The 26,835-nt window shown below is 45.5% G+C and overlaps 1 protein-coding gene across 1 annotated transcript; it reads left to right on the top strand.

Annotated features, from left to right (window-relative positions):
- The first annotated feature begins 169 nt into the window (after nt 1–169).
- On the top strand, nt 170–26,268 carry LOC117349762 (mucin-3B-like). The gene is made up of 7 exons (XM_033923353.1): nt 170–269; nt 8,822–8,884; nt 10,514–10,676; nt 20,982–21,149; nt 22,053–22,150; nt 23,185–23,261; nt 26,200–26,268. Exons 1-7 carry the CDS (start codon nt 170–172, stop codon nt 26,266–26,268), a joined length of 738 nt encoding a protein of 245 aa, XP_033779244.1.
- The last annotated feature ends 567 nt before the right edge of the window (nt 26,269–26,835 follow it).

Raw genomic sequence — 26,835 nt, forward strand, 5'->3', positions numbered from 1 at the left:
ATACCGCCTATCAATGTAGGTTGTCTAAGCGGTTTGAAATCCCAGCAAAGGTGGCCCCACGGGCATCTGTATCAATCTAAGACTTGTCTTAAGGTGGACATTGACCACTCTCCTCTCTCTTTCTTCCAGCCCAGGCAGCGTCATTGTGGACTACAAAGTCATCATCCAAATGGCATCATCAAACTATAGCAATAGTCATTATTTAAAAGAAATTTATAATCATCTTAATCAAAGTACTCAAGACACAAATTGCACCAGCAACAGCACAGGTACGTCTAGCGTGACAAATATCCATTATGCTCTTTGGGATTAAATAACGGAAGATCTTCTCTTCTCTTACAGCATTACTTGAATAATATCCTAGGTTGCCACTGACTCTACAGAGCTTATTTGGGACTTGGGTTCTGTCCTGTTGTATTTTGTTCCTTTTTTTTTTTTTTTCAAATTATTTTTATTGAGAATGGCAAATGGTCCAGACAAGCAACCACATTCTGTACAGTAATTTACACATTATCAAAAAGAACACAAAGAGTGAGAAGAGCAGCAACAACGGGCAGGAACAAGCCGCTCCCGAGTGAAAAGTGCCAACGAGAGACGGGGCAAGGCGCAACAAGAGGCCAAAACTTGGAGCAAGCAAACCCCACCCCAGAACCCACAAAAAGAAGAAGCCAGACTAGACCCTCAGCCATATTTTATAATGGAAAAACCCCCACAAGCATCAACACCCAGACCGCTCACCAGACACACCAATCCTCACAACAAACACCCAAGAATCACCCAGCCACCACACATTCAAAGCTACCAGACACACCTACCCCGCCAAACCCAAACCCAACCCCCCCCTCCCCAAGGAATGCAAGCACGAAGTGGACCATGGAAAGGACAGTAACAGAAGTGGAAAGCCCCAGACGGGTAGATTGGCTAAAGAGAGTCCACAATTAAGAGAAGTCAGGATGAAAGAAGCTCCAGCAAATGCTCCCACAGAGCGACATAGTGCCTCAGGTCCAACTTACTAGATTTACTGTAAGAGCGGATCTCAAATTGTGCCATCTCTCTCAGCTTGGCCCGCCATTGGGCCTGGGGGGGGCGGGTCCTCGGAAACCCAATAAGTCAAGATCATTTTCTTCCCCACTAAAATGGCATTGTAAAGGAATCGTCGTACCGGGAGGGAAAAACCCTGATCCCGTAGGGACCCCTGTAAGCCCAGAAGGAGAGTACCATAATCCCATTCAATAGAGCTGTGGAGAACCGCGTCAAGAAGGCCCAGAAGCCCCGTCCAGATAGTAAGCTTTGTACATTCAAGGAAAGAGTGAGGGTACGTGCCAGGCTGGCATTTACATTTACTACATAAGTCGCTAGTCCATAGCCCTATCTGAGCCCCCCGCTGTCTAGTAATATAGACTCTGTGCAGAATTTTATACTGCATTTCCTGATAGTCTGCCGATTTGGAGAAGAGATAAAGGGACCGGAAGCAATCCAGGAATTGGGGCCCTGAAAGACTCAAACCCAGATCCCCCTCCCATCTCTCCCGTAGAACACTCATCCCAGAAACCTGAGCAGAGAGACGGAGAACACTATACCAGTGGGACAGCCGATTGAACTCCGGCGGGGTCACTTCAAAAATCCGATCCAGAGGCCCCGCGTCCCAGCCCCGCGCATGAGCCTGCCGAGTGACCTCCCAGTAATGGCGGAGTTGAAGGAAAGAAAACAGATACTGGGGGGGGGGGGGGGGGGAAGTCCCATTTCGTCTGGAGCTGTTGAAACGAGGGAAAAGAACCCCCCGAAACGGCCAAGACATCGGATATGGTACGACATCCACTGTGTGCCCAGGCCCGGAATATCGTCCGTCCCCAACCAGGAAGAAAGCCCGTATTACCCTCAAAGGTCATAAAGGGGGAAACCGCGACTGGCAGACCCTGCCTGCGCCGCCACCACTGCCAGGCCCTCCTAAAAGGAGCCAAGAAAACTGAGCGACCCCCCGAGCGGGCCACATGGTCCGGTTGAAAGTGAAGCAGGTTGATGAACCGAAAAGGTAGGCTCCAAGATTCAACCCAGCCCAGAGGGAAAGAGCGCGCTAAACCGGTGTGACCCTTGTGGATCCAACGCAGGAGGGCCGCTACATTGTACAGGCGTAAATCAGGGACATTCAACCCTCCCATTCCCCTAGCCAACATCAGCTTTGTCAGAGCGACACGAGGGGCCTTAGATCGCCAGAGAAACCGAGAGATCAGAGAATGAAAGCGGAGGACATCGGGACGGCGAAGGCAGATCGGCACCGTTTGGAGCGGATAGAGCAATTTGGGAAGCATGACCATTTTCACCAAGGCCACTCGACCCAACAAACCCAGGGGAAGGTCCTGCCACTGTAGGCACAACTTCCCGATGGCATCAAGGTGACGAAGAACATTCATGGAGTAAAACGTGGCCGGGTTGGTGCTGAGGTAAATACCCAGATAATGTACCGGGTGAAGCGACTGCGGAATGGGAAGTAAGGCATGCCACGGTTCCACAGGGCCGCCAGCCAATAGCAAAAGTTCGGACTTACTACAATTAACCAGCAAGCCCGATAAGGCCCCAAAGTCCCGAACAATAGCCAAGGCAGCCTCCAGGTGAATGGGGGCCTGGTCCAAATAAAGTAAAATATCATCCGCAAACATACTAATTTTGCACTCCTGTCCCCCCACTTGGATACCCCGAACCTCAGGGGCCTGACGTATTTTGATAGCTAGGGGCTCTATAGCTAACAAAAATAACAAAGGAGATAACGGGCACCCTTGCCGTGTTCCCCGCTGCAGTGCAAATGCCTCCGTCAAACTCCCATTGATAAGTATACGGGCCCGAGGATTAGTATACAATGCTTTGATACAGTCCAAAAAACTCCCCGTAAAACCAAAGTCCTCTAATATCCGAAATAGGTACTCCCAGGAAACACTGTCAAATGCTTTCTCCATATCTAAACCCGCCACTGCCGATTGTCCTCCCTTGCCCCTATGCTCGTGAATAGCCCCTAACACTTTCAACAGATTCATAGATGCATACCGACCCGGTACAAAGCCCACCTGATCTGGATGAATCAGGTGCGGTAGAAAACAATTAAGACGCCGCGCCAGCGTCATGGCTAACACCTTGATATCCTGGTCTAAAAGAGAGATCGGGCGAAAAGAACTCACCAGATCAGGGTCCTTCCCAGGTTTGGGCAACAACACTATGTGAGCCAAGTTATCAGAAAAGGGGTCAGCCCCTCCCGCCACCGCGTTACACATCCTGCTGAGCGGGAGAGCCACTTGGTCCCTCAAAATCCGGTAGAATTCTGGGCCCAAGCCGTCCGGCCCCGGCGCTTTGGCCAAAGTGAGTGAGCCGATCGTAGTGGAAATCTCCTCCGCCTGAATAGGCTCATTGAGAGGCACGGCCTGACTCGCCGTCAACTGAGGCAACTGCAGATCAGTAAAGAACTGGGACATAGCATCGACATCCAGAGGTCGGCGGCCATAGAGGGCCTGATAGTATTGAACGAATTGAGAGGCAATGTGACGTTCCCCCTCATGTCGGACACCCCTAGAGTCCTTGATAGAAGTAATAACCTGTCTCTTTTTGTGCGGTCGGATCAAATTAGACAGGAGCTTCCCCGTTTTACTTCCCCATCTATAAAGCTGATATCTTTGATAGTACAAGGAGTTCTCCGTTCGCCTATTGAGGAGCTCCTCAAGCTGACCCCGCACCACCCGCATCTCCTCCCGGTCCGAATCCGATAAGGTAGAGATATGGGAGTGCCGGAGGTCATGTAATCGGTCAGACAGCCGCAAGAGTTCCCCCTCCGTTTGCTTACGTTTACCAGCAATATAAGCGATAATGTGCCCGCGGAGTACTGCCTTGGAAGCATACCAGAAAGTAACGGGACCCACATCCGACGTGTCATTCGTAAGTTGGTAATCTAACCAACGCGCCCTTAAAAAAATGCGGAACTCTGGATCCTGATATAAAGAAGAGGGCAACCGCCAAGAGGAGGTCCTACCTGTCGGCGCCACGCACAGTCGGAGTCCCACCGGTGCATGATCAGATAATGTGCTCTCATAGATTTCAGAATGAGTGGCCCTGGAGAAAAGGCGTTTATCAAGGAGGAGGTAGTCCAGCCTGGCATACACCCTGTGGGCATGAGAGTAAAAAGTGAAATCAGTGTCATAAGGGTGCAAAGTGCGCCAAACATCTACCAGGTCTAAGTGCTGAGTAAGAAAGCCCACCCTTCGCATATCATGGTCCCGAGTCCGTGCCCGAGGCGGCTTACAATCCACACCAGGATTTGCAGTGATATTGAAATCCCCACCCACAACCAAATTGTAATCAGAGTGTTGTGAAATATGGGCCAATACAGTGGAGAAGAACTTATGACAGGAGACATTGGGAGCATACAAGTTGCACAACAGTAACTTAAGGCCCCATAGCTCTCCCAGCACCAGAACAAAGCGACCCTCCGAATCTTGAATTTGTTTATGAAGATGAAAAGGAAGATGTTTGTGAAGGAGAATGGCCACCCCCCGCTGACGGCCCGTAAAGGCCGAGGAGAACACTTCCCCCACCCAGCCCCTGCGAAGTTTGGTGTGTTCCAGCCGAGAGAGATGTGTTTCCTGTAGAAAGGCTATATCCGCGCCCAACTTGCGGAGGCAGGACAGCACTCGTGAACGCTTAATAGGAGATTTGATACCATCCACATTGAATGTGAGTTCCCTGAGGTCAGCCAGGATCAATTCTAGGTGGAGTGGAACATAGCAGAAAAGAGATAGAAAAAACCGCTCCTGGGTCTCCCAGCTGGACCCAGCAGCATGACAACAGGTACCAAACTAGCCTGCACCCCCCCCCCCCCCGAGACCTCCCCCCCTGCAGTCCAAACCACAATCCTAACACAAGCACACCAACATACAAACCCCCATTCACACACCCCCAGCAACTTCCCCCAACCCCCAAAATCCCCCTCCCACCCTCCCCCTCACTCCCCCAATCGTGTAACCAGTACACAGACCCTAACATGCCCACTGCCTACCCATAGGAGAACCCCCCCTTTCCCCCCCGCAAACTATCCACCCCCAGAGGACCATCACAATAAGCAAAAAGAAACACGTGAAAGAAAGTAAGTCCAAATCAAACCGGAATAGGCTCGAGAGCAGTGCAAAGCCCCGACAGCGAAGGACTAGGGTCCAAGGACAGTCCAAAGTAGCATGAGGGATAGCAGCCAATGTCTGACCCTAGGACCAAATGGGGGTCCGGCCGATAACCAGCAGGAACCAGCAGAACAAGAACAGCAACAGCCCCCGTGCCATCCCGAAGCCAGCAATCAGAGCGTCATGCGCCCACAGCGGGTTATCATCCGAGACACATACAAGCCCAGTCACCAAGGGCACAGTGGAGACCTGAAAGTCGAAGATCAAGGAAGAGGGCAAGCCGCCAGATTGCCCACATAGGTGCGAGCCTCCTCCACAGTGGTCAGGGTTTCAGACGCACCATTCCTCCAGACCCGCAGCTTAGCAGGGAAAACCAAGGCAAACTGGATCCCCCTCTTGTGAAGCTCAGTGCAGAAAGGCGACATCAGCTTGCGTTGGGCAGTGACGCGCACGGAGTAGTCATTGAAGACAAGCACCTTCGTCCCCTCGAACTCCAGGGTTCCAGCCTTGCGATAGGCCCGTAGCAGAGCTTCCTTGCCTCTCCAATTGCAGAAACGTGCAATAGCTGTGAGTGCCCGCCTACCATCCCCCGATTTGGGGCCAATACGATGGGCTCTCTCACAATCAAACTGCAGGCCGGAGGCCGACAGGCCCAGTTTCTCCGGCAACCAGGTACTGAATATCCGGTACAAGTCAGCATCTCCAACAGACTCTGGCAGACCAACCAGCCGCAAGTTGTTACGACGGCTGCGATTCTCCAGCTCCTCTATTTGTGCCTGCATGTCAGTGTTAGATTTGCGGAGCGCCGACATCTGGGCCTCCATAGCCGCACACGTGTCTTCCTGGCCTGAGACACGCCGTTCCACTTCTGTGAGGCGCCGCTGCTGGGAGTCAAACTTTTCATGTACCTCATCAACTGCCGATTGCAGTTTATTGAGGCGATCCGCCAGGGCAGCCGATACCGATCGGGTAATTTCTTGTATCCAGTCTCCCGCAGGGATAGTGAAAGACGCAGGCTCCGCCGCCATTTTAACAGCGGGAGACTGAGGCTGATCCCGAGTGGGCTTCGCGGATCGGATGGGCATGCCCGATGACAACGCACCTCCGGATTGCAGCAATAACGGTGCAAGACTCCCAGCACTGCTCCCGAGGAGATCGCAGGGCTGAACGCGGGGGAATCGCTGATAATTAGCCGGTTTCAGCGGGGTTGGGACGGAGCTCTCCACTCCCACGTCCGTTCAGGTAGGCTGCATCACGTGACCCCCCTGTATTTTGTTCCTACTCATTCCAAATCTTCCTGATATCTGGCAGGTTTATGAGTAGTTTTAGGTATAATTGTACTATTGAGCGCGCAGTCACCCAGTTTCTGTTAAGTGGTATATCTGGTATTTGCGTGATACACTTTATTTCTAATGTACTGCTTATTGCGAGTGGAGTAGAAGACTTGCCCAGTGGTCAGAGCACAGGGCTGAAAAATCAGGGAAGCCTGGTTCAAATTCTACAGCTGCTTCTTGTGATTTTGGGCAAGTCACTTAACAAGTCACTTAACCCAGCACTGCTTCAGGCACAGACTTAGATTGTGAGCCCTCCAGGCTGCCCATTTTAGCTGAGAGCTACTTCCTATTACCCTAAACTCGCCCTCACATGTTCTTCAGACGCTGCCTGAAAACCCATCTACACTTCTCCCTCCGTATTTGCGGTTTCAGCAATCACGGTTTCGATTATTCGCAGTTTTTAGCTTGCTAGCTCCCCCCCAAATTACGTCAGTTTGCATAGAGAAATCGCTGATTCCTGGCGCTTTCTTCACCGTGTTTTGCCTCTCCTTCAGGAACAGGCCAGGTTATTCGTAGTTTCACCATATCCACGATAGTTTTTAATAGAAAACCGCAAATAACATATGAAAAAGTTATTCACGGGTCTATTAATCCCCTAACACAGCGAATACGGAGGGAGAAGTGTATACAATAAATTCCTAACAGAGCAATGATCCCCTTCCCCCCTTTCTCCGCCATCTATGCTCAGTTCCTGGCCTCCTGTTCTTCTTAATGAACACAGAGGATCTAGAATCAGAAAATAATATGAAATATTGAACTAAGGCCAGTACAGGTTAGACTTGCAGTCTGTGTCTGTATATGGCCATTTGGGGGAGGATGCGCTGGGGAGGGCTTCAATGGCTGGGAGGGTGTAGATGGGCTGGAGTAGGTTTTGACAGAGATTTTGGCAGTTGGAACCCAAGCACAGTATCGGGTAGAGCTTTGGATTCTTGCCCAGAAATAGCTAAGAAGAAAAAATTTAAATTGAATCAGGTTGGGCAGACTGGATGGACCATTCGGGTCTTTATCTGCCGTCATCTACTATGTTACTATGGTGCAATGATTGGTTTCCAAAGTCCTTTCTGTTTAGTTGGTTCTCAATGTATTTGGTTATACAGATGGTACAGTGTACTGGGCTTGAGGTGTCTCTCCCATTGGATGAGGATAACTAATCGTTTCTTTGGTACAAAAAATTGCACAAACAAAAACTCTAGAAAATTTCAAATGTACTCTCAAGACATCATTTTGTAAATAAGGCTGGTAGTTTCAGTGCTATCTGTTTATTCAGAAAAGAACATATTGAATCCACATCTACAGTGAAGGTGGTAAATTTGGTGACTTCCAAATAATAGCCACAACATAGACTGCCTAAGTCAGGGCTGCCCAAGTCCGGTCCTCAAGGTCTACTGGCAGGTCAGGTTTTCAGGATAGCCACAATGAACATGCATGAGAGAGATTTGCATAGCAAGAAGGCAGTGCAGGCAAATCTCTCTCATGCATATTCATTGTTGATATCCTGAAATCCTGGCCTGCCAGTAGATCTTGAGGACCGGACTTGGGCAGTCCTGGCCTATGTAGTAAATGCACTCCTAAAATAGCCAGTGTTAGTAGGATAAACAAGCTTAGATAACTCAAAGGCCTTTCTACCCCGACTCAAAAGAAGTTTCTTCCTCTCTCCTCGGGAAACTATCTTGAAATCTTGCTGGAAGAACCAACAGTGCCTCCGAAGGAATATTATCTTCTTAGGCAGGCATCCTTCTGAAATTTGTTGCCCCTAGAAGTTTAACCACTCATTTATAAAACCAGGTTCTCCAGATTCAAACTGCAAATACTGATGTAGAATAGTTAGAAATACTATAGCCAGAGGACATTAGGCCAAGCACAGGTATAGTTAGGACTAGTGTGAGAGTGTTAAGTACCCCAGGCAAATCTATAGCCTCATGCCCCTGAATTAACTTTCAGGTCCCTCATGTACTTCTTCTCCAAGATTCCATGCTTTTAAATAAATGGGAAATGGCTGTTTGAAAACTGCCCACAGGCAAAAATAAGCATTGATAGTTCTTTTGAGTTCTCCTGGCTGCCAGAATCTATTGTTCTGCTGTGAGTGAAGCTGCTCTTTGCTGCCCCCTAGACTTGCCTAATGCAAAGTGCATAGAATGCTGTCTTCTGCCTTCTCAGCAGTTCTTGTAAGCCCTCAGCCCTATCTCTACAAAATATTTCATCCTTTACAGAGATAATGCCAACTGCAGGGACAGATAAGACAAAAAAAAAAAAAAAAAGAAAAACTAGAGGAAGGAAACTTATAACAGAATCCATCCAAAAGTGTAACAAAGCTGTAATTTGTTTCTCTTCTAGATAAGCTGTGCTTTACTCAGGGTTTATCAAAAGTCTATGCCAAGTTCACCCCGGACTTAGAAGGTAAGACTGAGAATTTGTTTGGGAACTTATGTGTTTGTGGCAATTCAGGGGAGGAAAAATTAAGATATTTTCTCCCTACTGGGGTTGCTGAAGCACCCACAGCACTCAAGCGCTGGCATTTATAATCTATACACTTCTCCCACCGTATTCGCTGTGATAGGGGATTAATAGACCCGCAAATAACTTTTTCATGTGTTATTCGCTGTTTTCTATTAAAAACCATCTATTCCTAACTATTTACGTGTAGAATCTTCCTTAAATCAATTTAAAACAAAGTTAAAAACATTTTTATTTGTCGATGCCTTTGAAACCTAAGGGCTCCTTTTACGAAGCCGTGATAGCGATTTAACGTGCGTAATAGCGCGTGCTAATTTGCCAGCCCCGCTAGCTGCTACTGCCTCCTCATGAGCAGGCGGTAGTTTTTCAGCTAGCACGGGGGTTAGCATGCGCTAAAAATGTGCTTGCGATAAAACCGCTAACGCGTAAAAGGAGCCCTAAATGTCCTTGTAAGGGCAAAACATGCTGTTCTCCACCACAGCAACCCTTCATTTGTTCTCTCTTTCTCTATAATATTGTAGTTCCAACCTTTATTCCTTTTGTTCCTGTTTCTCCTTGGTTAAAGCGTCCTTGTAATAACTACCCCTAAAGAGGTCTATTACTTTTAAATTTGTATCATAGTCAATATCTGTTTCTACTAAAATTGCACACTGCCTAGAAGTCTGTTTAGGCGGTATAAGAAATTTTAAATAAACTTGAATATGGTGAAACCGTGAATAACATGGTGGGAGACCTGGCCTGTTCCTGAATGAGAGGCAAAACACGGTGAAGAAAGCTCCGGGAATCCGCTTGGAATCAGCAATTTCTCTATGCAAGCTGAAGTAATTGGGGGCAAGGAGCCAGCAAGTTAAAAACCGTGAATAATCGAAACTGCGATTGCTGAAACCTCGCACAGGGAGGGAGAAGTGTAGTACCTTGTCTAGCTCAATTTTGGGAAAAAAAGGGGTTATCCGATATGGAGGCAGTCATTTCAGAGAAAAAGAAAACAGAAAAATGAAGGCAGGTAAAGACCATATGGCTCTTCCAGCGCTCCTATCCAGTGGCATAGCAAGGGTGAGCGGAGGCTGGGGTGGTGGAAACCCTCTCCTGCCCTCCCCCCCTGCTGACACGCGTGCCCCTTCCCAATATCTTTTTAATTTTGGAGAGGGCAGCCACCAATGTGCCGCCCGCGTCTGCTTCAGTGTTCTCTCTGATGTCACTTCTTAGGTGCGGCTCCTGGAAATGACATAAGAGAGAGCGCCAAAGCTGATGCGGGCAGTAACTATGCTTTGTATGTATGTGTAATGTACTTTCTTTAATGGTAAAAATATGTGATATTTTGGCTCTTTGAATATGTCTGACTATCAGGAATTTTTGTTTTGCTTTGATTTCGACTGTTCTTTGCTGTTCCTCAGAATCTGCTGTCCTAAGCAACTGCTTAGGCTTGGCTTAAAGTTAGGCGAGCCCTGCAATCAAGCCTGTACTATACTTGTGATGCCCTTCTATTCTTAGTGGAGGAGGATGGTAAAGTTAGTCTACAGTCTAGCTCTGACAGAATGCTTTGGTAACATGGTTCTTTTCGTGTTTGTCTAGGGGCTTGTTCAGTTGTAGTTCTAGTCGGATATGCTCAATATTACACTGCTTTGAATGTGTCCAATGCCCTCACCTGTGTCTCCAGCTGCAGCAACTCTAGCAAAGATCATTACGACTGCCACCGAGGAGAGTGCTACCTTGTATCTGAAGGACCAACCTGTTTGTAAGTCAACAATGATCTGCTGCTAATAATGGTCACAAGTAGTCTGGGGGGGATGCAGATGAATGCAGAGCTAGGGTTACCAGATTTTGGGTCGCAAAACCCTGGACACATGGTCCCACCCTGTTCTGCCTCTGGTTCCTCCTCAGCCCTACCCAGTTCAGCCCCCAGCCCCGTCCTACCCCCACAAATCATCTTCCTTGATGAGCTCCAGCTGAGTCTAGAGGGGCTGGAGTATGTGCGGATGTGTGTGGCCCTCCAGATGCGGCCGGAGCTTATCGGGGCTTTCTAAAACCTGGACAAACTGCCAGGTTTTGGAAAGTCTGTCCGGGAGGAAATGTCTGTTTTTTCCTGGACCCTATGCAGAGCCATATGAAGAGACTAACTGCAGGCCCTCATTTGCATAAGTCAGAAGGGACTGTAAAGAAGGACCATGTGCAAAAAAACACTCAGTGATATGGCCAGTCTTGATGGGGAAGGGACTCATTTTATAAACCTTTTTCAAGTGTAAAAAAATACTGATTTATAATGAAAGGCCTCTTACAAAATTTGGTCACACCTCCTGAGTGTAAGCAGGTGGCTATTTGTACAGTAGGCATGGTTAGAGGCAAAATTTGAGCGGAGCAAGGGCGGAGTTGATTTATATAGGTATATCCCAAGCTCTGCATTCTTTATGTGCTACCATGTATACCTCTCAGACAGGTGTGAATGCCTGCACCTTCGATATGAGCGTGTTTTCTGCAGGATTTGTGTTAGCATTATATAAAGACACAGAGGTTGCTTATGTTTTTATTAAATAGGCTACTTCCTGCCCTATTAACTTGGGCACTCAATTATAAAATGACCCTCCATGGGGGCAGTTCTGTAAACAGGCACTAACATTTGCATGTGTGTTATGTGCTTCATGTTTAGAATGCCATCATATAGATGCATATTTGAACATATATGCACACATATGACAAATTTATACCGAAGCGTTTTTGCACCTATCTTGTGTAGCTTGTATTTGTAAGGGGGAGCAATACGGGCAGAGCCTGGGTGTTAGCACAGCATACGTGTGCATGTTCCTTAGAGAATACTGTTAAATATGTTTATGTGTTATCTACAATTTTACTGGACAGTTTACAGCTTCACTGAACAGTCTTTACCATAGATTTCCTCAAGTTTTGTACTGAAAAGCAGGAGCTCCTCATGGCCATGCACTGCTGAACTCATTTAATTAGGTTGGCACTTCTCTGAGGATTCCCTTCAATTAACCCTTACTTCTGTAATCTTAGTGTTATTAGCCAGACTCTGTAGTTCTTGAACAACTTTCTTTAATAACATGAAGTAAAGAATAAACACTTATAATTGATGATTTCAAGGCAGTTCAACTTTGTCACAGAATCTTCTCATTCTACCAGCATATTCTATTCAAAGGGAAGCTGGGAGTGTGTCCACACACCTTATGGAATATAACACTGTGCTCCAGACTTAGACAGAACCTAAGCTGTGTTAGACTGTTAGAAATAAAACGTGAAAACCTGATAGGAGAACAATTTTGGACCCAGGTTTTCATGCAGCCATGCAGTCTTACAAATATGGCAATTGTTCTCACTCAAACTGCAGAAGGGCGGGCTTAAGCTCTAAAGGTGCAGCCAGGCTCAATGGGAAAAGCAAAGCTTTCTGGGGATTTAAGCCCACAGATTATACTAACACATTTTAACATAAACACTCATATACTTGATTATACAAGAACTGAGACGATGCGCACATAACAAGGGGGCAGAACAGTTTATGTTTATTAAAATTTGATATACGGTTTCCAATAAAAATACATCAAATCAATAGAAAAAAGAACTCCATTAAATATAGAACAGACCTAACTAAATTTTAAAAATGCAATTTTATCTTGCTGTATTTGCAGGTTAATCCCCGAAGGTCGCCAGAAAAGAGATCAATAAATATGATCACTTTGAGGAATATCATGCCCAAATACTAAACCCCAAAAATACATTTTCAAAAGTGTTTTAAAAGCCTTTAAATTCGATTCCAAGCAGATTTGACGTGGAGGCTGATTCCATAAACTCGATGCTAGATAGAAAAAAGCTTTAGAATGGGTAAATTCCCACTTAGTCCTTTTGACCAACGGCAATACTTGTACTGACCTTAACGTAAGTACTGGAGACTACGGGATAGTTAAGGAATTTAAATAACTTGGCTGTTGCAAATGAAATGATTTATGTGTCAACATCAAAATTTTAAATTGAACCCTTTATCAAATCTAATACACAACTTGTTAATTGTACTATATCAAAAAGGTTCAAGGCCATTTACATTCAAAGAGGCTGTAAAATCTATGGAAAATACAAAAGCAATCAATAATTAAAATATGACTATTACAAGTCATTAAAAAAGTTTTGAAATTTTTACAAAACTTTAACCCCCTCTTCTACGAAACTGCGATAGCAGTTTCTAGTGCAGGAAGCTGCGCTGAATGGCCCGCGCTGCTCCCGACGCTCATTGAGCTCCTATGAGTGTCGGGAGCAGCGCAGGACATTCAGCGCGACTCCCTGCGCTAGAAACAGCGCAGTTTCGTGGAAGAGGGGGTAAGTTAATGATATCAGTCCCAATGTGAACAGGTAGCTTTTTCCAAATTGTAATGGCAATGTAAGCAAAAGGGGAATTGAGCTGTTATTTATTCCATACTCCTCTAATCTGTGGAAAATGTAGTAAAAAGTACCACATAATCTGGTGGAAGAATAATGCTTAATTTGCCTCTCAACTGTTAACCAATGAAGATTCTTAAACGCTAATGCAGGCACTTTCAGATCTTTTTAGACCAAAAATTAATTTAATGTAATGTAATTTATTTCTTATATACCGCTACATCCGTTAAGTTCTAAGCGGTTTACAGAAAATATACATTAAAATGAAAAAATATGAAAATAATAAAGGTACTTAAAAAAAAATTCCCTTTCTGTCCCGAAGGCTCACAATCTAACTAAAGTACATTACATTACATTACATTACATTAGGGATTTCTATTCCGCCATTACCTTGCGGTTCAAGGCGGATTACAAAAGGTTAGTTTAAAAAAAACAGAGTTACAATGATTAGCTAGAGAGGTAAGTTGTAGATCTTATAAACATTTAGCAGGTTGTTGAGGGTGAGGTGGTTTGTAAAAGAGTTAATAGGTGGTCATAGTGGGAGTTCTTTTGTTATTATTAGTGCAGTAGTGGGTAGATCAAGTGTCAGTTTTAGAGTTAATAAGCGGTCGTGATGTTATTGCTGCTTCAGGAATTTCTTGAAAAGTGTGGTTTTTATTTCTTTTCTGAACGTCCTATAGTCTGGGGTGGTCATCAAGAGGTTGGAGATCTGGTTGTCCAGCCTTGCGGCTTGGGTGGCTAGGAGGCCGTCGTGTAGTTTTGTTCTTTTTACTTCCCTGATTGGGGGGGGTATGAATGGGGCGTGCGTTTTTCTTTGTCTTGTAGTGGGTGCTTGTATGAGGCGATTGTTCAAGTATGATGGACTGTCTCCGTGTAGTGTTTTGAATAGTATGCAGTAGAATTTGAATTGGATTCTTTCTTGGATTGGAAGCCAATGTGAGTTGATGAAGGCTTCAGTGATGTGGTCATGTTTTTTCAATGAGTAGATGAGTCTCAAAGCTGTATTTTGGATCGTTTGGAGTTGTCTAATCGTAGTTGCAGGGCAAGGAAGGAAGAGGATGTTGCAGTAGTCCAATATCCCTAGTATTAGGGATTGTACTATAAGTTGGAATTGTGTTCTTTCAAAGAATTTTCGGACTTGTCTCAGATTTCTCATGATTGCGAATGATTTCTGAATTGTTTTATTTATTTGCGGTTGCATAGTGCAGCATCTGTCTCTGGTCATGCCAAGTAGTTTTATGGTGGTTTGGATGGGATATTTGATTGTGTTTATGTCTAAGTTGGTTGTGGTTTGGATCTTGTCATTTTCGAGAAGGATGAATTTGGTTTTGTCTTGGTTGAGTTTAAGTTTGTGATTTTTCATCCAGTTTGTGACTGTTTCAAGTGTTTGGTGAAGTTTGTCTGTCATGGTAGGTTTAGAGTGATCGTATGGGATGAGGATGGTGATGTCATCAGCATAACTATAGGTGGTTATGCCCATATTGTCCAGATGCGTTCCTAGAGAAGCAGTGTAGAGATTGAAGAGGGTGGGGGATAGTGGAGATCCTTGTGGTACGCCGCAGGGGTTTGACCAGGATTCTGACTTTTCTTTGTTTGATTTTACGCTGTAGGTTCTGAGTTTTAGGAATCCTTCAAACCAAGAGTATACTTTATCTGAGATGCCTATTGCGTCTAAGATCTGTAGAAGGATGTTGTGATCCACTAAGTCGAATGCCGCAGTTAAGTCCAGTTGTATGAGAAGCATTTTTTTCCCTGTGCTAAGGTGTTGTCTGACGGTATCCATAAGGGAGCCTAGTAGTGTCTCTGTACTGAAGTTTGTTCTGAAGCCTGATTGCATGGGGTGGAGTAGGTTGTGGTCCTCTATGTAATTGGTGAGGAGTTTGGCTACTAGGCCTTCTATAATTTTGACATATAGCGGAATTGAGGCTATAGGTCTAAAGTTAGATGGGTGGTTTTGTGGTGCTTTTGGGTCTTTTTGGATTGGGGTGATGACGATTTCGCTGAGGTCAGCAGGGAATGTGCCTTCTGTGAGCGTGAGTTGAATCCATTGAAGAATTGTGGTGCGGAATTTTACACTAGAGGTGGTAAGGAGATATGAGGGGCAATGGTTGAGGTCACAGGAGATTAAGAAATTAATTAAAATAAAGATAGAAGAGGGAATAGAAATAAACATTTTAACAAGACAGCATTGAATTAAATTCTTTGGTAGATAGAAGAGAGAAGATCAAAGAGTAAATGCATAAGAGGAAACCGTTAAACAATAGAATTCTGGCGAAGTTTAAAATGATAGAAATGTTATAAAACGAAGAAAAAAGGCATAACAATAAGTAAGATTAAAGATAATTCATAAACAAGTAGGGAAAGAAAAGAAAATAACACATTGTTTTTAAAAAAAGAGCTTTTTCATGGTAGAGAATTGGATGATTGTTCCAGGATGTTATGTCTTCTTCCATTTGATGGACTCCCATCCCTCTCACGATTCATCGTCCGTGTCACATCTGCCATCCCAATTGCTGCCACCAAGAATTTAACCACAGTATTCTGGAGCAACTGCAACTTTTTGATCCGTTTTTATGTTACGTTCAGATGTAAAGAATTACAATAATCAAGTTGAGGTAACACTAACATCTGAACCAACGGTGACGGGACAAAAACGCGTGAGACAAACGCGCACCGACATTTGAGAGCGGACAATTCAGCGCAAGACTTCAGCGTGCCGCTCTAAAAGCTTATTTTAAAGGGTTCCGATGGGGAGTGTGAGGAGGGAACGCCCCCCCCACTTTACTTAATAGTGTTCACGCTGCTGTTTTGGGGGGCGTGGGGGGTAACCCCCCACATTATACATAAAACGTAACTTTTTACCTAATTTTAGGGGAAAAGTTACGTTTTCTGTATAAGGGGGGGTTACAACTCCCCCCAACCACCCCCAACGGCAGCGCCAAAACTATTAAGTAAACTGGGGGGGTTCCCCCCCACACCCCCTGTCAGAGCCCTTTAAAATAAGCTTTTAGAGCGGTGCGCTGAAGTCTTGCATTCAATTGTCCGCTCTCAAATGTTGGCGCGCGTTTGTCTCGCGCGCTTATGATGGTGAACCGAACCAACAGTGCAAAATGAAGTTTTAAAAAAACCGCACGAGTCAGATCTTCACCCGCCTAAGTTTCCTCATAATATATAAAATCTTCATCCATATTGGTAACCAATGATAAGAAAGAAATAATGGTGTAACATGATCAAACTTGCTTTTATAGCTGTCCCCACCCGTCCCCATCAGGATCCTCTCCATCCCCACCCATCCCCGCAAGGAATTACCTCCATCCCCGCCCGTCCCCATAAAAAGCAGCAATTACTTCTGACAGGATCATCAATTCCACAGTTTCTTTTGCTGTTTTCCTTGTGGAATCTCTTTGGTGGAACCCTTTTTTTTATTTCTGTTCAGGTAATTAACTTATAACCCCCCTCTTTTACTAAGGCTGACGTGTCCATTATATTATATGGACGAACCCAGATTCCAACACCTTTCATCCCCGTGAGAGTACCGTTGGCCAGAGGGGGGTCCCCGTGGGAGTCCCGTGGGTTAGGGGGGGGGATTTCCGCGGGATTCCCGCAATCCCCGTTCCCGTGCAGACCTCTAGTCCACAATTGCTCCACATCTGTGGCTGGTTTAAATGCTCACACCTAAATTGTATTGCCCATACGGCACTTAGGGCTCCTTTTACTAAGCTGCACTAGCGTTTTTAGCGCGCACTGCATTGCCGAGCACGCTAATCCCGCGCTACGCGCCAAGAACTAACACCAGCTCAATGCTGGCGTTAGCATTTAGCATATGTGCTAAAACCACTAGCGCAGCTTAGTAAAAGGAGCACTTAGTTTCTTATTTCAATGTTCTTATGAGGATCACCAAGCTGTATCTCACCAAGATGTGTACCAAATTATGCACGCGTCTCACGCTCCTCACGTCTAATACAAATTCCCCAGCTCCTCAGAAGTACCACCTGGGCTCAAAATGTTTCCTCTGCTCTAGGCTTTATGTACTACCTCCTCACAATAAAGCTAAGTACTCTTAAAAATTAAGTACACCAAAAGGGGTGTTAGAGAAAATAATAGAGTGAAAATTAAAGTTTGCTAGATGAATTAAATATCGGCTCCAGTGAGGAGGTAGTACGTAAAGCCTAGGGCAGTGAAAACTTTTTGAGCCCAGGTGGTTCTTCTGAGGAGCTGGGGAATTTGTATCAGACGTGAGGAGCTTGAGATGCATGCATAATTTGGTACACATCTTGGTGAGACACACCTAAATTGTAAGCGTGTAGGATAGGCTAGTAAAGAAACCTGAATATAGGTACCTATATTCCCTTATAGAATAGACTTGCCCAGTGGTTAGGCTAGTAAAGGAACAATAAACCTGAATATAGGTACCTATATAGGTACCTATATTCCCTTATAGAATAGACTCTTGCCCAGTGGTTAAGCTAGTAAAGGAACAATAAACCTGAATATAGGTACCTATATTCCCTTATAGAATAGACTCTTGCCCAGTGGTTAGGCTAGTAAAGGAACAATAAACCTGAATATAGGTACCTATATAGGTACCTATATTCCCTTATAGAATAGACTCTTGCCCAGTGGTTAGACTAGTAAAGGAACAATAAACCTGAAACCTGAATATAGGTACCTATATTCCCTTATAGAATAGACTCTTGCCCAGTGGTTAGACTAGTAAAGGAACAATAAACCTGAAACCTGAATATAGGTACCTATATTCCCTTATAGAATAGACTCTTGCCCAGTGGTTAGACTAGTAAAGGAACAATAAACCTGAAACCTGAATATAGGTACCTATATTCCCTTATAGAATAGACTCTTGCCCATTGGTTAGACTAGTAAAGGAATAATAAACCTGAAACCTGATTATAGGTACCTATATTCTCTTATAGAATAGACTCTTGCCCAGTGCCCAGTAACTAGGCTGAGAGGCGCCCGTGGCAGTGGTGCCCATCCCCCGCCCTCTTCTACACACACCACTTCCACATGATGCTCCTTCCCTGCCCCCTCCTGCCATGTACGCATGCGCCACTTCCCTTCCCCCGTACGTCTGTAATGTTCCTGGCACGAGCAGCAACCCCCCCCAAGCTGCTGTTGCGCCAGCTTCGGCTCTTCCCCTGACATCACTTCCTAGGTGCGGGTCAAGGAAGTGACGTCACAAGAGCAGGTTGGGGGTTTCTGCTCACGCCAGGAACATTACAGAGGTACGGGGAGGGGAAGTGGCATGCATGTGCAGTAGTGGTGGGGGGGCAGTGAAGGAGCAGGGGGACAAAGAGGAGGATGGGTGCTTGCAACCTCACCATGATGGACCAATAGGACACCCCCCCTGCTTCCCGCCCTTACTACGTCATTGCTCCTAGCAGGTGCCTTAACTGTAGTTACAGTGTTATAGAATTGCCCCTCATGCATGTGTCTTTGTACCTCTCAGTGCTCCCCACAGTGGGGGATGGGGGAGGCAGACCACCCTGGGCACCATCTTTGCAGGGACCGCCAATGCCCCTCCTCCTTTCTGTCCCCCCATTGCATACCTCTTTATGTGTTTGCCGGCTCAAGCAGCATCGTCTACTTGCTACTCGCGCCAATGTTGGCTCCCTTCTGATGTCACTTCATGGTCGCAGGACCAGAATGAGTCGATGCTGTCGCAAGCAGCAGGTGGAAGATGCTGATCGCGGCAATGAACATTTCAAGAGGTACGCGGGAAGGGGGTGCCCAAGTATCAGATAAGAGTGTGTTTGGGGGGGGGGGACACAAGCAGCGGGATAGAGTGTGTGTGTGTGGGTGAATGGCACAGCGATTCCAAGTCCTCACCCTCCCTCGCTACACTACTGGCTCCCCAGATTTTTTCACCTCTTTTTCAGGACTTAAGCATCAAATCCAGTAGTTGGGAAGTAAGGCTACTTCTGGACAGACTTCTATGATCTGTGTCCTAATTGTGGCTAGATAAATCTGGTTGGGCTGGAGTGGATTTTGATGATAACTCCAGTAGTTGAAAATTAAGCCGCTGCCAGGCACACCTATATGGTCTATGCCCTGAAAATGGCAAGGGCAGTTCAAGACAACTGTATGTATCACCTCCTACAAAAACTAAACCTAATACACTACATTTACGCAGACGACATATCCATTCTAGTCCCCCTAAATGACATCACAAAAGAAATAGTAGACAACCTCTCAAACGTAATGACTGAAATCGATAAATGGACCACCAATTTCAAACTAAAACTAAACGCAGAAAAAACAAAAGTCTTCCTGGCTAGTCCTAATGACAAAATCACAAAAACATTGATAAAAATAAACAATCACGAACACCCAATTTCCAAAAACATAAAAATACTTGGTATCACGCTAGACACTCACCTAACTATGACTGACCACACAAACTCACTAGTGAAAAAATGTTTTTACACGCTATGGAAACTAAGGACCATAAAAAAATACTTTGACCCAACATCATTCAGGTTACTGGTACAGGCACTGATCCTATCCATTCTTGACTACTGCAACATCATCTACCTGGGCATCCCACAAAAAACAATAAAAAAACTGAGATTAATACAAAACACCGCCGTTCGACTAATTTTCGGACTAAGAAAAAACGACCACATCAGCCCCTACTATAAAAAACTACATTGGCTTCCAATTGAAGCGCGAATACTATTCAAATTTGCTTGCACCTGTTTCAAGCAAGCCTGGGGACTAGCACCCTCATATCTACAAACTCACTTCATCCTACACAACCCCACACGAGCGACCAGAAACAAAAATATCTTTGCATACCCAAAGATCACTGGCTGCAGATACAAATCATTTCTGGATAGAACCTTTAAGTTCCAAGCGAACAGACAACAAGTTTGGCTGAAAAACTACATAAATAAACCTAATCAGTCTTACAGTGCATTCCGCAAATCGATCAAAACCGCCTTATTCGCAAAATTCATGGACTAAAACGGTCCCCCCCTTCAATAGGACTCCCTCACTGTAAACGCCTTTCTTTCTCTAAAGATGCCCCTCACGTATTCAGATATTCGCTTTCCATAGAACTCCAACTCAATGGAAGTTCTAAAGAAATACTCAGATATTCATTACCTATTGAACTCCAAACTATACGTAACTTTCCCTTCTACAATATTGTATTATATTTAGACTCATTGTAGGATACTGTATTTAGACTTATGTATAGTATTATATTCAGACTTATGTATTGTATTGTATTCAGACTTATGTATTGTATTGTGTTCAGTTTTTTGTATTATATTGTAGTTAGACTCGTACTATATGGTACTGTATTGTATACAGAATCTTTGTATTGTATTGTATTGTATTGTATGTTGACTTATTGTATTGTATTGAGACCTCTTGTTATTCGCTGATTGTCCAGCCTTCTTACACTGTAAACCGCCTAGAAGTCGATTGACTATGGCGGTATAGAAAAATAAAGTTATTATTATTATTATTATTATCATATACTAGGAGTTTATCTTGCTGTGCACACTGAATGGGGCCATGCAGGTCTTTCCCTGCCATCATCTACTATGATTGTGATTTGCAAGGGGAACTATTCCTAATACAGAAATCAGTGTTTGCTTCATTCCTCTGATGTTTCCTCCTCTCTCTTCCTCAGCTGCGAGTATTCAGATCTGTACTGGTACACTGGTGACCGATGTCAGGTGGTGATTAACAAGAGGGGGGTATACGGTGGGGTTGCAGTAGGCTTGGCTGTTCTGCTGATTATCATCATCACCCTAGCCATTTTCGCGTACAGAAATAAGAACAGGAACCAAAGTCACCAGTAAGCGATGGACTATTGATTTCGTGGTATTCACTTTATAAGGTGTCTGATAATTTATAGATATGAGATAAGTGATAACTAGTGCTTTATATAGAAAAGGGCTGTTTTGGTGGTTTCCATTAAATCACTGACATACTTCCTGGAATGGAAAGGACCTGAACTCTTTGGACAGCTGCCAAACCTTCAGACTAGTCCCAGGCTGCACTGCTAAAGGAAGTTACAGAGGGAACTTCTTCAGGAACTGATGGTCACACTTCCTTGTATGTCAGGGTGTTTAGGAATGTCACAACATCAACAGAATCACCAGAACCATCCTCTGATTAATGCTTTTAAAGCCAGTCTCTATAATTGCTGCATTTTCTTAGTGTGGCAGAGTGAGGGATTTTCCCTCTCTGGGACTGCTGTTAAGCCACTGGGCAGCAGAGGGCACCATGCATTTGAGAAGGACTACAGGTCCCAGAGTGCCCTGTTACTGCTTGGCTCAGTGCTGAGTCAGAGGGGCGGGCCTCAGGGAGGCGTATTTCTGCAAAGCTTGACTCAGTTAGAGGGAGGTCCAAGGAGAAAGGAGAGGTCTGAGCTAGAGCTAGACACAGCATTTGGCAGGGGTAAACCAAACTTCTTCTATGAATTAAGGGTGAGGCAAACTGTACAGAAATAAAAGCATTTTGTTCCTATGCCACTGTGGTGTGGTTTCTGTCTTGACCCTCCTAAAAATACAGGCCAGCCTGCCACTCCAGGTGGTTTGTTACACTTAGGCATGCCTGCCTTCCCACCACTATCAGCCATGTTTTCAGAAATATAACTTGATGCAATTCTGGTGGCCACCATAGTAGCTTTGACCTGGACAAAGCCTGGAACCAGTGCGGGCATGATCAGGGTTGTGCTGTTGTTTGGTTTTTATAGGGAAGCAGACTTAAATGAACGATGGTATGAAGAAGGATGGGAAGCCAACGTACCCGAAGGCTTCACAGTGAGAAACCCAGAAACGATGACCTGGGGAGGTAAGGCCTGCTCTGTACCACAGCTACTTGGCTCTTGGTTATGTTAATTACAGATATAAAAAATAATAGTGTATATATAAAACATTCCAATAAAAAAACAACCTCACTAAATCCAGTCACACACTGTTTTCATATATATGCTTTTTTCTTACCATAAATCATATATTTGATACATGTGGAGGGACATAATAATAATAATAAAAAACGTCTAAGTCTCCTTTTGGCCTAAGGTCCTAAACGTTGAAAGCAGAAGCAGGAAAAATGTCCATTATCAAAAAAAAAGTCCAAAAGGAGGTTTTTAAAAAAAATAATGGCCTGCCTCTACGTTCAGCTGTTTAAACGCCCAGACTACCACTACGTCTAAACTTACACCATATAATCAATCTAAAAAAAGCCTAAGTCCCAAACGCCCAAAACAAGGGCTTTTAGGCAAAGGATGGGCCAGTCCTTCACCTAAAATCTAGATTCTGTAACCGGGTGTGTCAAAAAGAACACCGGTTACAGAATCAACCCCACCCCAGCAACGATCGGGCTAGGAGGGAGCCAAAGCCCTCCTGGCCCAGCGACTACGATCGGGCCAGGAGAGAGCCCAAGCCCTCCTGGCCCGGTGACCCCCCCACCCCGGCCGACTACAATCTGGGCAGGAGGGAGCCCAAGCCCTCCTGCCCAGGCGACCCTCTACCCCCCACTCCCATTAAGATATGGGCAGGAGGGATCCCAGGCCCTCCTGCCCTCGACGCACCCCCCTCACAGGATTGCCCCCCGAACCCCCGATCGTCCCCCCACACGCAGACCCGCAAGACCCCCCCCCCCCGCCAACCCAACTCCCCCAATCCCCCTCCCTGTACCTGTAAAAATAGTTGGCCGGACAGATGGGTCCCAAGCCCATCCGTCCGGCAGGCCCGCTTTCCCTCGAATGGCGGGCCTTAGGGCCTGATTGGCCCAGGCGGCTCAAACCCTGCCTACAGGTGGGGCCTGAGGCGCCTGGGCCAACCGGAGTCGCTCCATTCATCTCTCTCATGTAAATTTTGCAGGATCAGAGAGTGGCGGATTCGCTTCCAGTAGAGAGTACTTCAGGCCATCTCTGGATAAAGTGGACACTTCTGCACAGGTATGCAAACCTTTTCACGGCACAGAAACCAGTTATTATCTGAAAACAACATGGAACCAGACCAGGCCCCGGGGTGACCTACTCAGCTTATGATGACAATACCTACAGTTAGCGTTACCAGATGTCTGGGAAAACCCAGACATGTCCTCTTTTTAGAAGACTGTCTGGGTGCCCAGATGGACTTTCCAAAACCCATTAGTTTGTCTGGGTTTTGGAAAGCCCTGTCCTCCTGCTGTGTCTGAAGGACCTCTGAGCATGCACAAATGACATCACACACATCCATGAATGCTCGGAGGCCCTCCAGACGCAATCCGGAGGTCAGAGAAAAAAGATGAAACTTGGTGGGATGGGGCTGGGGCAGAATGGGGCGGGGCCATATGTTCGGGTTTCTACATAAAAAAATCTGGTAATCCTATCCAGGGTGATTGTGTTTATAATTATTGCCATTTTTTCTACTTTGCTGATGGGTCTGCACCTCTGTAAAAAGCACATATGAGGACCATGAGTTGTATAACCACAATGGGAGTGGTAATGGAGGTGTTTCCCTGGAGCAGCAGCCCGCTATGTGGGTTCGTAGATTCGGAAGAATGAGGTGCTTTCTCCACTCCTGATTCCTGAGATTGCAAAATGCAACTGGGAAAGTTTCTGGGGTTCCCCTGTGTCTGAAGATGTTCACGAGGCTTAGAAAGTCCAACTATTCTCCAACATGGCTTCCAAGCCCCAAAAACACATTCCTGCAGACTCTACCCCTTCCACTTACAGAGGGATGAGCAGTGACATAGTAAAAGGGTTGAAGAGGGGGTGGTGGTCTGCCCTGGGTGCCATGTTGGTGGGGGCACCTCCTCTCCACCCCCACCTCTTCCCACTGCACCCCTTGTCACGCGCGTGCTCCCTTCCCTTCCCCAGTACCTCTAGTTGAAGTTGTTGCTCGCGGCCGTCAACCACGTGCTCCTTGCGAACCCGTCGGCTCGCCCACTGACGTCACTTTTGGGTGCCGCACATAGGAAGTGATGTCAGAGGGAGAGCCAACGGGGTCGCAAGGAACATGTGGTTGACTGCCGCGAGCAACAACTTCAACTAGATGTACGGAGGAAGGGGAGGGGTGCACATGGCAGAGGGGATCAGGGAAGGACTGGGGGAGGTGGAGCTGAGGGTGGGGGAGGTGTGCCACCACCTCAGGTGCCTCTCACTCTTGCTATGCCACTGAGCATGAGCATTAGCAGTAAATCCAAGACACTGAGATCATACTTCACTTTGGCTTAGGAGTAAAGTTCATTACTGTAATGAAATGTGCAAATTTGGAAACATTGACCCCACAGAAGGGAAAATACTGGAGCACAAAAGAGATGGGCTGACCATTGTCAGTGAGCTACAATAGATAGAATATTGGCATCAACGAGTTAACAATAGTTTCACATCAGTATGCTGCTTTGAAGGGACTCCAAGAATTTTGAGAACAGATGAGGTTTTAATAGCTTTCTAAAATGCATATATGATGTTGATATTCTAACCATTTGGCCCAGTTCAGGATCCCTGGAAGCGGCTTGGTATGATAAGAGTCGGTTAATGAATCTTTTCTGAGTACAGCCTTTGACTGAAGGGTAGGTGAAAAATGATCAGGAACGTGTAGAGCGGCTTGGCGACGAGAACAAGAATTGAGCAGTTAGGTAGTTGGGCAGTAGGCCATGTAGGGCTTTGTAGACAAGGCATCCAAATTTGAAGAGAACTCTTCCCTCAATAGGAAGCCAATGTAGTTTTTGGTAGAATGGAGTTATGTGGTCAAATTTTTTCAGGTTAAAGATTAGTCTCACTACCGTGTTTTGGATGATACTCAGTTTCCGGAAAAGCCTGCATTGTCTTGCTAGGTATGAAATGTTGCAGTAGTCCAGGAGAAAACACTAGCGATTGGACTAGTAATTGGAAAGGTGCAAATTCAAATAATTTTCTTATGGATCTTAGTTTCCTTTGCGTACAACTTGGTCCACTTGAGTGGTAATTGATAGCTGTCTATCAAGGTGAACTTCCAGGATTCTAATCGAAGGGGTGATGGGAAAGGTATTTCCTCTCAAAGTTAGGGTGTCCAAGGTGCAGTTGGTAGAGGTGGCTAGAAAAAAACTTAGTTTTTTCAGTGTTTAGTTTTAACTTGAAGTGTGACATCCACCCTTCTATAGTGGATAAGACCAAGTCGATTTTTTGAATCTCTGCAGGTGGTAGGCAGGTGACAGGGAAGACAATAGCAATGTCGTCAGCGTAACTATAGTGAGTAACATTTAAGCTTTTTAGATGAGCTCCCAGGGAGGGTAGATAGACATTGAAGAGAAGGGGTGATAGAGGGGAGCCTTGAGGAACACTACATTTGCTGGTCCATTTGTCAGATCGGGTCTCTCCAGACTGCGCTTTATAGCTGCGCCATTTTAAAAAGCTTTGGAACCATTGGAGGACATTTCTCAATAGGCCAAAGGAGTCTAGGCAAAGCAGCAGTAAGTCGTGGTCCACTAGGTCAAATGCACTACTGAGGTCTAGTTGTATCACTAGTGTATTTAGACCTTGACTCAGTATGTCCCAAATGTCATTCAAGAGGGAGCTTCATTGGGAATCATGGAGTAGGTGAAACCTTTCTATGTGGTTCATTAGTTGGGATTGAACTAGTCCTTAGGCAATGAAGTGGAGGTTTCTTCAATGCATATTCCTTTATTAAATTCACTTGGACTGTTTTGTCTCCTAGAAGCAGGGAGGAACTATTATTAATGATTGAGGGAGGGGGCAAAGGCCTTGCCTCATTTAGTTTTAATTGAATCTAACCTGTGAAGGATGGCATCAGAAGGGAGCACACTGAACTCTGATGGTAAAACACAAGTCGATCCTGTGACAGACTGTCATTTGAGGGGTGAGGGGTGTTGTTTCATCGCTCTCATATTCTCTGACTTCTTGTTCATAGCTTAAAACTTGGAAGACCACAAGCGACAAACCTATGAAAGCCGGAAGGGAGGATAAATCTAGCTGCTAACTGATTCATGGAGAGATTTTGCTATCGCTGCCTGAGATGATTTTGTCAGTAATGGTGGGAGGAAGCTGCTGGCTATGGATGCGTCTATGATGGAGCCCAGGAGCTCTTCACGGGATATGAAGAAACTGGAACCAGTGGGCTTGGCTGTGAACTGACAGATGTCTTGATGGAGCACCTGGATGGTTGAACCTGAATGATCTCTCTAGCAATGACTCTGTAGAGGGAGAAGAGCAGATGGAGAGCAGGATCTCTAGAGACAGAAGGACAAAGCAGGAAAAATGTAAAAGTGCTTGAACTCTGTGAATATGCTTAATGCTACAGTCTCACGGGCAGGACGCTCTAACCTACTTCACACCTGTACTTCTTACATGTGTCAACAGCGCTTGAGAATCTCAGCAGCATTCCAGCACTCATTCTATTCAAATTATTATTTAAAGAGTCTTGATGTGCAGAATGATTGCACTTTAGCTAAGTATGGGGAAGAGGCATCCCTCTTGGCATTTGCTGACTTGGTGCCTGTGGAGCTTGGGGTCAATGGTCATAACTAGTGACCTCTGACCCTGAGCC

Source organism: Geotrypetes seraphini, chromosome 16 (assembly GCF_902459505.1).
Source record: "Geotrypetes seraphini chromosome 16, aGeoSer1.1, whole genome shotgun sequence".
Taxonomy (NCBI): Eukaryota; Metazoa; Chordata; class Amphibia; order Gymnophiona; family Dermophiidae; genus Geotrypetes; species Geotrypetes seraphini.